The 14,112-nt window shown below is 40.3% G+C and overlaps 1 protein-coding gene across 5 annotated transcripts in view; it reads left to right on the forward strand.

Moving 5' to 3' along the window:
• LOC118113611 (protein unc-13 homolog C) overlaps positions 1 to 14,112 on the forward strand; it is a 113,018-nt gene that overhangs the window by 60,097 nt on the left and 38,809 nt on the right. For all 5 annotated transcript variants that reach the window (XM_035163493.2, XM_035163501.2, XM_035163519.2 and 2 more), the window contains 3 exons: positions 2,141 to 2,269; positions 10,553 to 10,686; positions 13,020 to 13,105. In XM_035163493.2, coding sequence (XP_035019384.1) covers positions 2,141 to 2,269; positions 10,553 to 10,686; positions 13,020 to 13,105 — 349 coding nt within the window. The remainder of the gene's footprint in view (positions 1 to 2,140; positions 2,270 to 10,552; positions 10,687 to 13,019; positions 13,106 to 14,112) is intronic.

Below are 14,112 nucleotides of genomic sequence, written 5' to 3' on the forward strand. Positions count from 1 at the left end.
AAATAGAGCGTTACAGTGACTTCCCACTTTTAGAACGGCTCTGGCTCCGGATGTAAATTTCCATTTCATTTTCAGAAAACCCGTTTAAAAGGAGTTTAATGCCTGGAACCAGACTGACAGGCTTCAATTTGATTCATGACCCTTTGATGCGGAGCAAAACAAATATTTAAGAACAGAAAAAAAGTCAAGAGTAAAAAACTGTGTACATTGTTATTTTAAGAGTGAAGTAACCACCGGCCTATAAACCATTGCAAATCATCCTTTTCCAAAAACATCCAAAGCAATTTCCTTTCATTTATGCTTGTTGTAAATATAGTTTTGCACTATATTGTAGTTTGTATCATGCATGTGTGTATATAGTGTTTCATATTGTGTAGAATCCTATTGAAGTAACGTTGAGCTACCCCGAAAGTAGCAGACATGGTTTTCGTGGTTTTGCTAAACATTTCCATGGAAACAGTGACCTCCACCATTCAGAGATGTTACTGCTTCACTTTAGGATTGTGGGGTAGTGTAGTTCAACACCTTTTTCTTAAATTGGCAATTATATCATCTGAACTTGTGGCATAGTCTACATTTGATGGTTACAACAACGTTATGGCTGATAATCCAGATCCCTATTCATAAATAAAAACTTTTACTGGCGGTACTACACTGTTGAGCTCTAGGGGAGCACTCAGTTTAAGAGAAACTAAAGAACACAAACATAGCAATAAATAATGTTACACAACAGGGAGTATCGTAGCTTCCCGAAGTAAATGCCAATCATACGGTTTCATCACAGAAGTGCTGTGCCATCGACTGACTGATACACCTTCAATACACAATGACCGTAAAATCTGCCACTGTTCAATCACAAACATAAACCCAGATTGATTTTTGCCATGTTTATATACAGGTGAAATCAATTCACACTCATAATTCATGGAAATCCCTCAGTCCCGCCTCCCCAACGCCATCAACCAACCAAATGATTTATTACTTTACAATGTCTCGACAACAGGCTAATGCATCTGGGTTGTGTTTGTGTGATGTATGTTGACCTGCATACAACAGTAGGCCTCCATGCTCCAAATGCTTCCAGCTCTGTCTTGTCCCCTCTCCCCTCGCCGTCTCCCACTCCACGTAAAGCTTGACTCCATTCAGTTCTTTCGGAGGAGGGGGCAGTGTGTGTGGAGGGGGTATAGCGCTGGGGCACTGAGGCATAACTAAGATGGCAGCTGTGAGCAAAGGAATGAAAACTGTCACTATAGGTTACCAAGGCTTTCACTCTGTGTCATGCCCATGCAGGGTTTTACTGTGTATACGCATCGTTGCTCATACACAGGAGCTACAGTGACTGTTCATTATACAATACACTGAACATACACCTAAAGTCCCACTCTGGCCCCATGTCTGCTTTGGTATACATAATGTATGTAGGTAGCTATTTTTATCCACAAAGAATTTATATATATTTGTAATAACATGTAATATGATATCATTACATCATCACTCGATTGATGGATGCCACTATACATATAAATGCAGTTAAAATAAAGTAGCTGCCTCTGATTTAGGTTGCTCACGTTAAGTTCGGATTTTGAAAGGCTGTAGCAGTGTTTCCCAGTAAGCGTCTGTGGTGGCCCGCCATATTCTAATTTGTCCCGCCACAGTTTCATAATGGACAAAAACATGTTCATACTTCTCATAATAACATTAGAGATCTCTAACTTTGTGATTTGCTGCTATTGTATAACTGTGTGCAGAGCGATTTGCCCCATGCTTGTGCTATCGTCCATAAAGACTTTACTGCCCACATAGACAGTCACGTGTCATAGTTTCAGCTGCGGTTGTGCACGTAACTGGCAAGTGGCATGCAATGCACTTCTCTCTCTTGCGAGTTGTCTTTCACTCACTGTCACACATTTGAAAATATAACATTGTGAACCTTCGCTTCCTGGCTGTCAGAGAGTAGCTGTGTGCCTGTCTCTCAGAATCTTTTGTGCATAAGAGTGACCTTCATGCGCATGCACCCCCACTACGGCCATGGATTGAATTAACACTGTGGGAAACACTCCTGTTGTTCAGTATAAACAGTTGTAAGGCCAAGGTGAACACCTAACCCTCTACCATGTAACATTGTATTGTGTCTGTGCAGGTACAAGAGCTCCAGAGTCCACCAAGAGCCAGTATGGTGGTGAAGGACTGCGTGAAAGCATGCCTGGACTCGACATACAAATACATTTTTGATAACTGCCATGAACTTTACAATCAACTCCTCGACCAGGTAAAGAGCTTCCACATTCGATTCATAGATCACTGCTTCTCAGCTTTCCCCAGTTCATGAATGTTTGACTTGTTTTCCACTGGTGAACATAAAGACTCTACAACAGCAACTTTGTTATGCACAAAGTGAACAGCTCCCAAAGCCTTGAGAGCTTTATATTTCTCACATTACATCATGCACATGTAGTGATGTACACAGAAAGCAATGTGCTACCTCAGCAGTAAAGTTTTCTCAGGAGCCTGGTTCAGTCTGCTGTCAGCTACACTGTAATTACATGGGTTTCTCCTGCAGCCCCAGAGCAGGGGTTAGCTGTACTGTGATACGAATGGTCTTGTTCACCATGGTCTCCACCCGCAGTGTACAGCTCTGTGACCGTGCCAGTGACGAGAGAGACAGTATTGTTTTGTAAGTCTCACACATGCCAGCGTGAAACAAACTCAGCGAACTAACATCTCACAACAGTAAAATCCTATGAATAATTCCTTACTTGGTTTCAATTGTCTTGTATATCAAAACCATAATGCCTAGTCAAAGTCTTCACAGACACGTTCAGAGAAACACATTGTATGCAAGTTAAGCTGGAGGAGATATGATGTTTGTTGTCTTATGGTTTAATCAAGTATACAAAAGCATCTGCTTCCAAACTTGATGAACACTAGGTGCCGGACAGAAGCATTTATTATTTATATTTTCCTCACTTATTTTTCATCATTTATTTATTTGTTTTATATATTTATTATTTGGGTAGTTACATCATCTGTCAAATGACGTCTGAGTGCATTTTTATCTATGGTGAGAGAAGAAGAGCCTTTTCCCAAAATGTTATACCTACCTGATAAAATAGTTTGTGGGAGCATTAACTGGTGTACGGATATTTCTCGTCTTCTGGTTTTAATCTAATTGAGGCCTCCTGCATGGTTCTCGTGTCACACCTCGCAAACTTGATCCTTCTATCACGCAGTCCAGATGCATGGCTCTCAAAATCTGAATCATAAGACTAGATAACAGATGTTAATTTAATGATGAGGATAAATTCATGTCAAAGAAAACCTGGAAACCCGCCTTTAATTTCGAGTTGTTCTGAAAAGTATTTCATTTTGAACTCAGTTATTAGTTCAGGGCCACTCTACTTTTTTCCAGAAACTCAAAGTGAAAAAAACTTTGTTAACATTTTTGATAGGTGCCAGAAGCTGTTATTCCCTTGCTCACCTCATGTGTTAATATGATATCACCTTTATCCTTTCAGAAATCTCACATCACACATTCCCTTTCAGCTTTAGTGTGCTTTGTGTTGATGTGTGACTGTTCCAAGAAAATATAAATTCAATCCAGCATGACTGGAAATCAATAGGCTATATATCATGACTGACGTTTCCCCGACAGTGAAAATGTTGCAGACTTTGCATGAAGGACTTCAACCTTCAGAGAGAGAGAGAGAGAGAGAGAGACTCCATGGTGAAAAGATAAAGCAGCCAAACGTTAGGCAGAACGTACCTGATGCAGTTTCTCCAATTGAGAAGTTACAGCAAGTTATATTGTATTTGAGGAAGTATTACTCAGCCCTCAGTAATAGTTTGCTCATTTCAACACATGAGCTTCAGCTCTACCTAATTATCTTGTGGTTAACTCCCCAATGAGAATAGGCTCCACACCACAGAAGATAATAGACCCTATCTTACATCGTTGCTGTTTCCACATTGATGAAGTTGTCATGTTCCTGTCCACCCCCCATGTGGTTAAATAGTAAAAGCACTTGCACCCATCCATAGCCTTAAGCTCTGCATGCCGTCCAAATAACCAACTACTCATTAAGTCAAGCTGGCCACTTTATAACATTACATTTTGAAGCTATTGAAACAGTTTTCAGATACATTTTATTAATTGTTTACATCTTTGGTTATCCAGTCATTGAATAGCTTTCTCCCACTTTCATTCTCATGGGCTTACCGCGCCCATTGGTGTGGAGTATATCAGTAGAGAAGAAAAGGGAGAGGAAAGAGGCCATCTACAAGGAAGCTAATTATCTTTATGATTTTTCTCGATCATCATTTGTCAATAAATAAAAATAAAAATATGTTTTGCAAATTGCAAAAGTTATGATCAGTCAGGAGGAGATCTTTTTTTGATAAAAGCCAGAACAAACAAGAACCCTTATTCTCCTTAACATCAATTTACTGCATGTTTACAATCTAGTACACAAACTCATTTAAGTATGCACTGATTAAGATTAGTCTATAGGAAGCAACATTAGCTTATAATGTGGAAGAGGCATCATATTTGGGCTTTGTTAGCCAAATATTTTTTCCTCCTAGGAATAGCTTCCTAGCTAATATACAGACTACTTTTGTCATTTGCGTACTGCTCCATATCCTCGTTGGCAGCTCTGCCATGTGAGCGCCCATGGGCCTATTGCTCTTAAAGGGATAGTTCACCGAAAAAGGAAAATTCACTCATTTTCGCTTTACCACTATTCAGATGGAGGGGTGGGTAAAGTGTTTGAGTCCACAACATCAGGGGTAAACAGTGTTGCAGCCATTCATGTCTGAAGAAGGGGTCACTTTGGCTGAAACACAGTTTACCCCAGAGACTCCTAAAGTGTTTTGTGGACTCAAACACTTCACCCACCCCTCCATCGGCATAGTGCTGAGTAGATAATGAGTGAAATTAAATTTTTCGGTTAACTATCCCTCTAATATGAGAGTCGTTTGGTCCATTGTTTCTACATTGCTATCTTGAGGCAGCGATTGCCTCATTGACCAACACAAACCTGAAGTTATTATACATGAATTCAATCTGAAATTATTTTAGGGCCACATTATCCAAATAGGAATACATTTTCTAAGTAACAGGCACACATGGACTTTGAAATGCACTAAATTTAGGTGAACCATATCCTTAGATCTGTAAAATGGAGCCCAATATCTTAAGGTTGTAATTGGGTGTAATCCACTCAAAAGCTGAATAATAGGCTTCCTGTGTTTAAACAGCCTGAGGCGTTGTAAGAAATTACCAAACCGCAGAGATAGACACATTCACTAATTACATCTTTGTCCACCACAGTTTCACAGTAGACAGCCTCTCCATCAGTTTTTCCTCCAAGGCAGAGGAAAAAGACGTCGGCTTCAACCCAAAGCAAACCTCACTGTGGCTTTAAATTATTACGTTCACGTACACTAGGTAGCCTTTGACTCAGAGGATGGAACCCATTCCAGACCCCAATTCTCCAGTTGCTAATAATGACTGAGTGCGGCGACAGAACAGCTGACACGGTGGCCAGGCGGGCGGTGAAATCTCCCAGCCACAGCGAGGCATCTTGCATAACGTGACAACACAGCTCTCTACTGCTTCTGCCTGGGCATAAAATGACTAAAATGAGGGGGGTTGGGCAGGGGGGGAAATGTGGCTTAACAGTTTCTTAAATCCCAGCAGGAGAGAGGGGATTTTGAACCGTAAGAAGAAGCAGAAATGGAAAGAGGTCAAACACATCATGGGAAAGGGCAGAAGGGAAAAAACGACTATCATTTTCTCCTGGCTCATCCAGTGCGAAGGAATGTGGAGTGACGATGGTGCGCTGGATAGAAATAATCCACTTGCACCTATGAGAAAATGCACATATATATTTATGCATACTTGCTGATACATTCTGCAAATATGAATGCATAAGTTGAAGCAATCTGGTTTCGAAGAGGGAGGTTTGTGATCGCTGGCAGGTGCACACATGCAGGAATCCACTACGCCTGTTTGTGAGAGAGCCACAGAGTCAGGAGTCAACTGCACTTGTTCTGAGCAAGCAATTCAAATTGATTTGTTAAGTATCTCTCTCACCGACATTATCTCATATTTGCCAACAATACCCATGTGGTCGGTTTAGCTGTGTTTCATGAGCTGTTTGTTTTCAGAGCTATGTGTCTTTAAGTGCATTTTTCCATACATGTGTACACATACAACCCAGTATTCCATTGCAACAGCCTCAGTTCTACCCACAGCTCTCTCTCTCTCTTCGGGGAATTGGTCACATTCTCAGAGAACAACCTTCCGTCAGTGACTATGTTTGTGTCACATTCTGAAAATTGATGAGGAGCCAGTCGTATGCTAATGCCGATTTCTCCCACACAGGGACTGTAAGTGCCAAACAATAAACATAAACCACCAGCTACCCTCCAGAGGAGAGATATGCTGCATGCATATTTCTGCCGGTCCCCCCCATCACTTTGTTCCAAGGAGCAGAAGTACACTGCACTCCTAGCTCAGAACAGTTTTCAGCTCCCAATACAACTAGCCCATGGGTGGGTTGTTGACTGTAACAAGACAGCAGGCATCGTAATCACCTTAAAAATGTGTTTACACCTACCTGAGGTGAATACAGATAAGCAAAGGGACTCTACGTTTTAGTGAGACGCATACTGCATCCAGTTTAGTGTGGCTGGACACAACCTTCAGTGTCCTTCATACATGCGTACAGTTATGCACACACACACACACACACACGCAGAGCTACACGCACAGACGGGTTTTGCTTAGCTGACCGACCTCCTGCTGAGACATTTGTTTTATTATTCATGTGTCCAATTCAACAGAACTTTACCTTGCTGCATACCCCACCCCACATGGCACAGGATTCTGATACCAGGCTTTTCCCTTTGAAGTAGGCATCACTATTCTAATTTCATAAACTCTGAGTTAGTGGCCAAATTGGATTGACGGCCAGTTTCTTCTCTATCTTTGATCTAAACTCATAAATTGCTAATTTCTTTCCAGCGGTAATCACTTGTTAATCTCTCAGTATTTTGAACTTCGTGATTAATGTACCAAGCAAATCTGTGTTTCTTTCTTCTCTTGATTGATGATCACTCTGAGAAAAGCAAGGCAAGTTTATTCATGCAGCTCAATCCAGGCACAAGGAAAATCAAAGTTCTGTTACAAATACAGAGAAGATTTGAAATTAAAATATAAGAAAATTAAAATAACATTCAAAAAGCAATAAAAACAAGGCGAGTCAAGTGTTTCACAGAGCCACTGAATAAGTAAAACCATAAACCAAATAATAAGAAGACACTTAAATTGCATTTAGGCAAATAAACATTAAAATGCAAAGATTAAAAACACGTTTCCAATTTCCAAATAGAGAGGACACAAAACCTACTTGCATTTTTGATCAGCAATATCATATTACTTTGGAGGGCTTTATTGCATGACTGGATATAATATATATATATATGTATACATATATTTTGATCATATAACATAAAACAAAAGATGCCCAGGCAAGGCAACTATGTTGAATGCAGCACTGAGATCCAGTAATACCAAAAATGTCTCAGTGCTCTGAAGGACCTCAGAATCCAGACTGAAAAGCATTAAAGAAAATGTTTTGCACTAAGAAAGACTAAAGTTGCTGAAAGATGTCTTTTCATTGATCTTTTCTAAAAAATAATTTTGTTTTTTTGTTTTAAATGAGGTTTTATAACAACTACCTTCAGGGCTCTTGGAAAAAAGGCCTGACTGAATAGAACTATTGACTATCTGTAGACAATCTAACTCAATGCATTTAAAAACATTTATAAAGACGTAGGCAGAAAGTCAAGGCAACAGGTTGTTGGCCTAAGATGTCGAGCAGTTTCTGTCACGTCTGCATAATTGTGGGGGTGCCAGACGAGGAGTTTCAGATTGTTCTTTGACTTGTCAGCCCTTCGTCAGCTAGATGCACATGATGTTCAGATAATTTACCCTTCTTTTGAACACATGTAATCCCAGGTGCAAACACGTGTCCATCTTAAACTGCCCAACAGCTTCTTTGAGTTCTGCTTAACATGAAGCTCGGACCACCTCCCTGTCGCCTTCATATTGAAAAGCAGCTCATCTTTCATGTATTACAACACAGCAAACATCACCGAAAACACAAATTAGAAATTCAAGAGTGTATCTCATATGATGATATGAGATTTCGACCCAATTGGAAGACACCATTTCTTGGAAGCGTATTAATCTCTTTCTTTGACCATGGCACACAACGTGGTACACTTCTGCATCTTTTATCATCATGGGTCGACATGATCAGCCGTCACTGAATCAGATGTAATCCCTCTCTGTGTTCCTTGTTCCTATGAGATTAAGTTCAGCGGCTTCTTCTGCTGCAACGTCTGCAAGACATGCAACAGCATTACATGCTCTGCATTACTAAATATTTACACCGACCATCAGCGACATCACCAGACACAAGTTGATTATTGTAGGGATTGATTAGACTCTAAAGATTGTACTGAGAATAAATTGAGTCATGTTGCAGTTTCATTTCCCCAGCTCCCCCTACGATGTCTCCTCTGTCTGCCGCACCACAGTCAATACGCTGAAGGTTGTTAAATAATTCAACCTAACTGATTGGAGCATGTTTCATTTTTAACACCGTTTTCTATTAATCTGAAATACATTTCGCTCCAGTCGGGATTACATACAGAAATGAGAAAACGGTGTATTATAGCCTCCTTTTGGGAGGTAGGCCCTACAGTCATAGTTTATATTTGCTGCTGTCAGTGTGCATAAGCGTGGGTGTATTTGTGAAAAATCGTGTCTGCGTATGATACAGAGCTGTCAGAATGACCGAGTTTCTTACAGTATCTACACTCACTCACTTTCTGTGTGTGTGGCAGAGTGAGAGGCCCTGACAGTTACTTGCTGACTACAGATCAGTGTGGTCGCACCCAGTGTGGGGTGAACAGATGGTGGAGTCAGTAAGTGGTTTTAGAGTCGACACCTCTCACCCCGGGGCTGAAACAAGGATTTTCTGCAACACTCTACATAGACAGATTACTGAAGAGTGATAATGTTTTAAAAATACTTAGGGTTTCAGTGCTAACCGACTTTTCAACACTCGTCATTACTAGTGACAAGCCATTTAAATTTGTGAGTCTTGAAAACAACAGGAGAACATTGAGTGCATCTGTTTCCAGTGCAACCAAATCAACTTACATTGTTTTAATAAAGAGGACAGTTAAAGATCTGCCTTTTTCCACCATGTTACGAGAAACCATGATCTTGTGCTCACTTGATGCAGTTCCTTCTTGTCACATTATACTTTCAACCGTATGTTATGACCAACCCAGTCTCTCAAAACTGCAGAAAATGGCCTCATCTTGTCAGATACACTGCATTTCTTGTGACAGCTTCACAATAAAAGCCACTTTTCATTGTTAGCTAGCAGCAGTAGGAAATGTTCAGTCTGCATAAGCAATATGTCAGCTGCACAGTAAACAGCAAGACTAAAATCAATGACATAAAACTGTTCACACTAATACTGAGTTACAAAAGTGTACCACAGACTCCTCATGCATGTGAAGGTGAATCCTGCAGAGGGATGGCCGACTCCACCTCTAACAGAGATGACTGCTATATTTGGCAACCACAGAAAATAAAAACATTAAAAGGCTGTTAGTGAGAAAATGCTCAGCCTACCTGGTATTTAACTGGGAATTCTTGGAGATAATAATGTTTAAAATCTAGTTGTGGGTGAAGTCTGCATGCCTGATTTGAATATTACATTTCCTTATCTTCACACTGTGAAAATCCGCCACAAGTGGAACCTCCCCCTACCTTTTTAGTTCAATTTGAGGTTGTACTATGTAGCATTCAACACCAGGGCAACACAGTGGTGCAGTGATTATAATCTGTGTGGGCGTGTCTGTGGCTTCGCTCCGCCCTTTTGTCAGACAGACAGACAGACCTGCACCTTTTTATACATCCATGACCCAAACAGCCAGCCGAGCAGAGAGATGGACACAGCAATGTAAACTGATCACCATATTTTTACAGCTTTCCACGCTTATACTCTTTGTGCTGTTATTGGCTGACTGCACACCCAAAGGTCACAGCCCAGAGACGTCCTGAGCACAGCAAAGAAAGACAAACATATGAGATCACCGTCAGAGGGCAGGGTCCCTGCGGAAAAACGCACTGCCGTACACATCTAGTAGGTCATGAGAGATGATTTAGTGAAATTACTTTTGTCTTTCTTTTTAAGGAAAGTCGTCCATAATAAACTTTTATGTGAACTGCAAGTGCAGTAAAAAATTGCACTTATGCGTCATAAGAATCTTCAAAGCAATAAATAATGTTCAAATGCACTTATGAGTCTGTTTGTGCAACATCCATCTTTGGCTTTCTCTCTCTGATCCCAGACAACTTTTCATTTTTCCTTTCTCAAAACTCTAACAACTAAAACAGACGTCTCACCCTCAACACACTCACGCTGTCGTCTAACTCTCACCTTCTTAATTTCCTCCCCCACAGAGCCGGAAGCAGGACATTCCCCGAGAGGAGCAGGGTCCATCGATAAAGAACCTGGACTTCTGGCCAAAACTCATCACTCTCATGGTGTCTGTTATCGACGAGGACCGGACGGCCTACACCCCAGTCATAAACCAGTATGTTCCTCTTTACTCAACTATACATGCTGTTTACTAAGAAATCGATTAAATACATAAAACTGCACCCAACGGGTTGTTATGCCAATTTTTATGGTAAAATGATTTCCTTACTCATACATAGTTGAACATTGTTTGAACTTAAAAATATGTTCATCTGACTTTAATTTGCAATTTTACACACTGTTTAAATTGTTTAAAGCTAAAAAAATTATCTGAAATCCCATTGATAATGATAAAGGCTGTTTTCACTCTGAAGCTTTATTTTATATGATTCGTGGTAGAGATCTTGTTTTTATTTGTTCAGATTGTGTGTGTTTTGAAATAAAAAATAGTAGATAACAAGCTGATTGTAAGAATCGACTCTACTAAATCCTCATGTTTAACATGTTTAAATTAAACATTTATTTAAGTTTTTATTTATGTACTCAATGTTTATGTGGTTGTCAATGCATTTATTCATTTAATTAGCCTATTTTTTAAAGTCAATTTGGGCTTTATTATTCAACAAAAGTGATTGGATAGATAAGGGAGAGAAATCCTTAAATAAGCACATCATATCAATTCAATTTGAAATCATTTTGTTGTTTTGTTTTTTGGAGAATTTAAGGAGGAAACAAATGAGCTCCTATTCATTTGAAAATATTTCATTTGTTGTAGACACATGAGGAGTTCCATGTTATGCATGAGAATTGTGAGGCAGCCAGAGCATCACATCACTTTGTGTGCTGAGCCTGAGTATGAATGGATGAAAGGGGAACTCGGTGTAGCTGAATTACATAACAGATGAGAGATTTGTCTGAGAAAAAAGAAACGGGGACAGGGGGCTGGTTGTAATGTCGAGCTGAGAAAGGTGCAAAGCATTTGAGTTTGTGTCCTTCAGATGATTTAGTTAATAAAATCAGATAAATTATACAACGTAGAGAAAATGCAGCTCGCCTTAGAAGAAATAAAATGAAGCATATTTTTCTTTCCGCCTCACTCGTTGCACACACACATCCTCTCACACTTTCGCATTCCCTCCTTGTTTTTCTTTTCTTCCTTCTCTTGCTGATTTATGATGCTTATTAAGACTTGTTTATGCCCTGAGCTCCCTCTCCTACACTGTCTAATGATAGATTTGCAATATTCATGTCCATTTCCTCCACGTTCCCTTGTCCAGAGTGACATAAACTTTGATGCTTTTCCACGATAAACCTACGATTTGAATTGGTGCCTTTTCAAATAACGGGAGCTGCTGCCAGAGAGAAAAACATGTTAGTCTATTGCTCTGTAATGCGAATGGTTACATAGGAATCTAGCCTGGAGATTTTCAAGGCAATAGACTGATCAACATAATTTATTATTTAAATGGGAATGTAAAATTGGATGCTGCTGTTGTTTTTAAAAGTGTAGAGGATAAGAAGCTTTAGAGATTATTTCCAGAAATACTGCAGATTGTAAACCGCAAAACATCATTTATTTCATTCAATTGAAATATATTTTAAACCGTCTACATGGCACACACGGCAGCTGCAGATGTTACATTGATTATTTGCTATGAAGGGTTTTGATTGTCTGCATGTGGGCGTGCGAGACTGAGGACGAACGGAGGTGGAGAGATTCCGATTCTTAACTATTGGTCTGGGAGACCTTTTCTTTCCTCCAGGATTCACTGGGAGCATAAATTCACCCTCTGGTCTCAGTGTTTGTTCCCTTGCTCCTCATAATAATGCATCACAGTTGGGGGTTGGTTGAGGAAAGTGTTTGTGTGTACAGTACGTGTGTGTGTGCAAACTCGGGCACTGGTTTCTGCGGGAGGGTCCTCCCTGAGCAGATGATTACTGCCTCAATATATATCGGCAGACAAACGTGTTCGTTGTTGGAAAATGAGGCGGTCGCCGGCAGAAGTAAAACATTTCCAGATAGATTGAACTTTCTCAGCACAGGGTCAAGTCATCCATAAATGTCCTCCCATCACTGTCTGAAGACACAGATAATTAAACCATTGACATCTCGCATTCAAGCTTTGACTGAAAATCCATAGGCATTCAAAATAGCAGATTACTTACCAAATAGGTTGCCACCCTCCGTCTCCTTCCTTCACTGTTTCATTTCCTCCTGCACCGTTTCTCATCTTTAAGCCAGGTCCCCCATTCCACCCCAATTCAGCCAGGTTCGGGAAATGACGGGTGGGATTATTAGATTATGAGATTCACGAAGCATGTCTTCTCGCACATCTGTTAAATCGTTTGTTAGGATATTTCTGGCCTGGGCCGAGCCATCAGACCACCCAGTCGAGCGTATCATTGTACAGAAATGAGTCTGATTGGAATCCCTTTCAATTCCACCAGGTTTCCACAGGAGATGAGCGTGGGCAAGATCAGCGCCGAGATCACGTGGAACCTCTTCGCCCAGGATATGAAGTATGCAATGGAAGGTCAGTGATGCAGCCGGTCAAACGCCCGTATCTCCTGCATGAGGGTGTGTTGTGAATGAGAGCTGAATATAAATTATATATTGGTTGATTTATTGATTAATTGATTGAATGATTGATGACACAGGAATAATGGTCATCCCTTTACAAGAAGGTGTACTATATTCTAATCTGATGCTCTCTCCCTCCAATGCAACATCACTGGGGCACGTTGGACGTGTGTGTGTGTGCGTTGTACCTCTGTGTGTCTGAGCCCTGTTTATCGGCCGGTGTCACAGTGTCCTTTATCGGCTGCGTCTGACTGTGGTCAGCTCCGAGATTACACTTTCCTGATTTCACTCTATCGATCACGATAGAGAAACTCTTACGTTTTCTTGTTCCTCTCCTTCAAGATAAACAATTCACAAGTCAATGGCACAATAAGAAACAGGTGTTGCTTAGGTTTGTGTGTTTATGTGTACATGTGTGCGTTTCTGTATTTTGGTACCCTTGTATTGCAAGTTTCTTTTACCAATTATTATGAAAATCACTGTTGTGTCTCTTATATAAACACATGACTAATTTGCAGCATTTTAAAACATGGCCATCAGTATGTAATGGTCCTCGTGGACTTACATATAATACAGTGTAAATGTAAAATGCAATTTACAGAAAAAAATCTTTTGGAAAAAAGGCATGGAAAAGAAAACATGGCACCTTATGGAGGGAGGGACCTACAATCTGTTGTCTAACATGGACCTAAATAGTCAATACCTCCACTACCACTAAATACTTGTGTGTAAATCAGCATAGCAGTGTTGCCTGATCAAATAGAATACATGTCCAAAGTGTAAGTTACATTAAGTGGTAGTGAATCTTCAATAGATTAAAATAGATTTTGTCAACACAAGGCAGTCTAGTTTTTTTCCAAAGACGGCAGAGACTTGCAGTGATCAAGCAGTAAATCCCAGATCTGCTCTTCTAGCACATTGAATGTGGGTTTTGACTTCAGTCCCCACCCCCTCTTACTC

The sequence above is a fragment of the Hippoglossus stenolepis genome, chromosome 1, assembly GCF_022539355.2.
Source record: "Hippoglossus stenolepis isolate QCI-W04-F060 chromosome 1, HSTE1.2, whole genome shotgun sequence".
Classification (NCBI taxonomy): Eukaryota; Metazoa; Chordata; class Actinopteri; order Pleuronectiformes; family Pleuronectidae; genus Hippoglossus; species Hippoglossus stenolepis.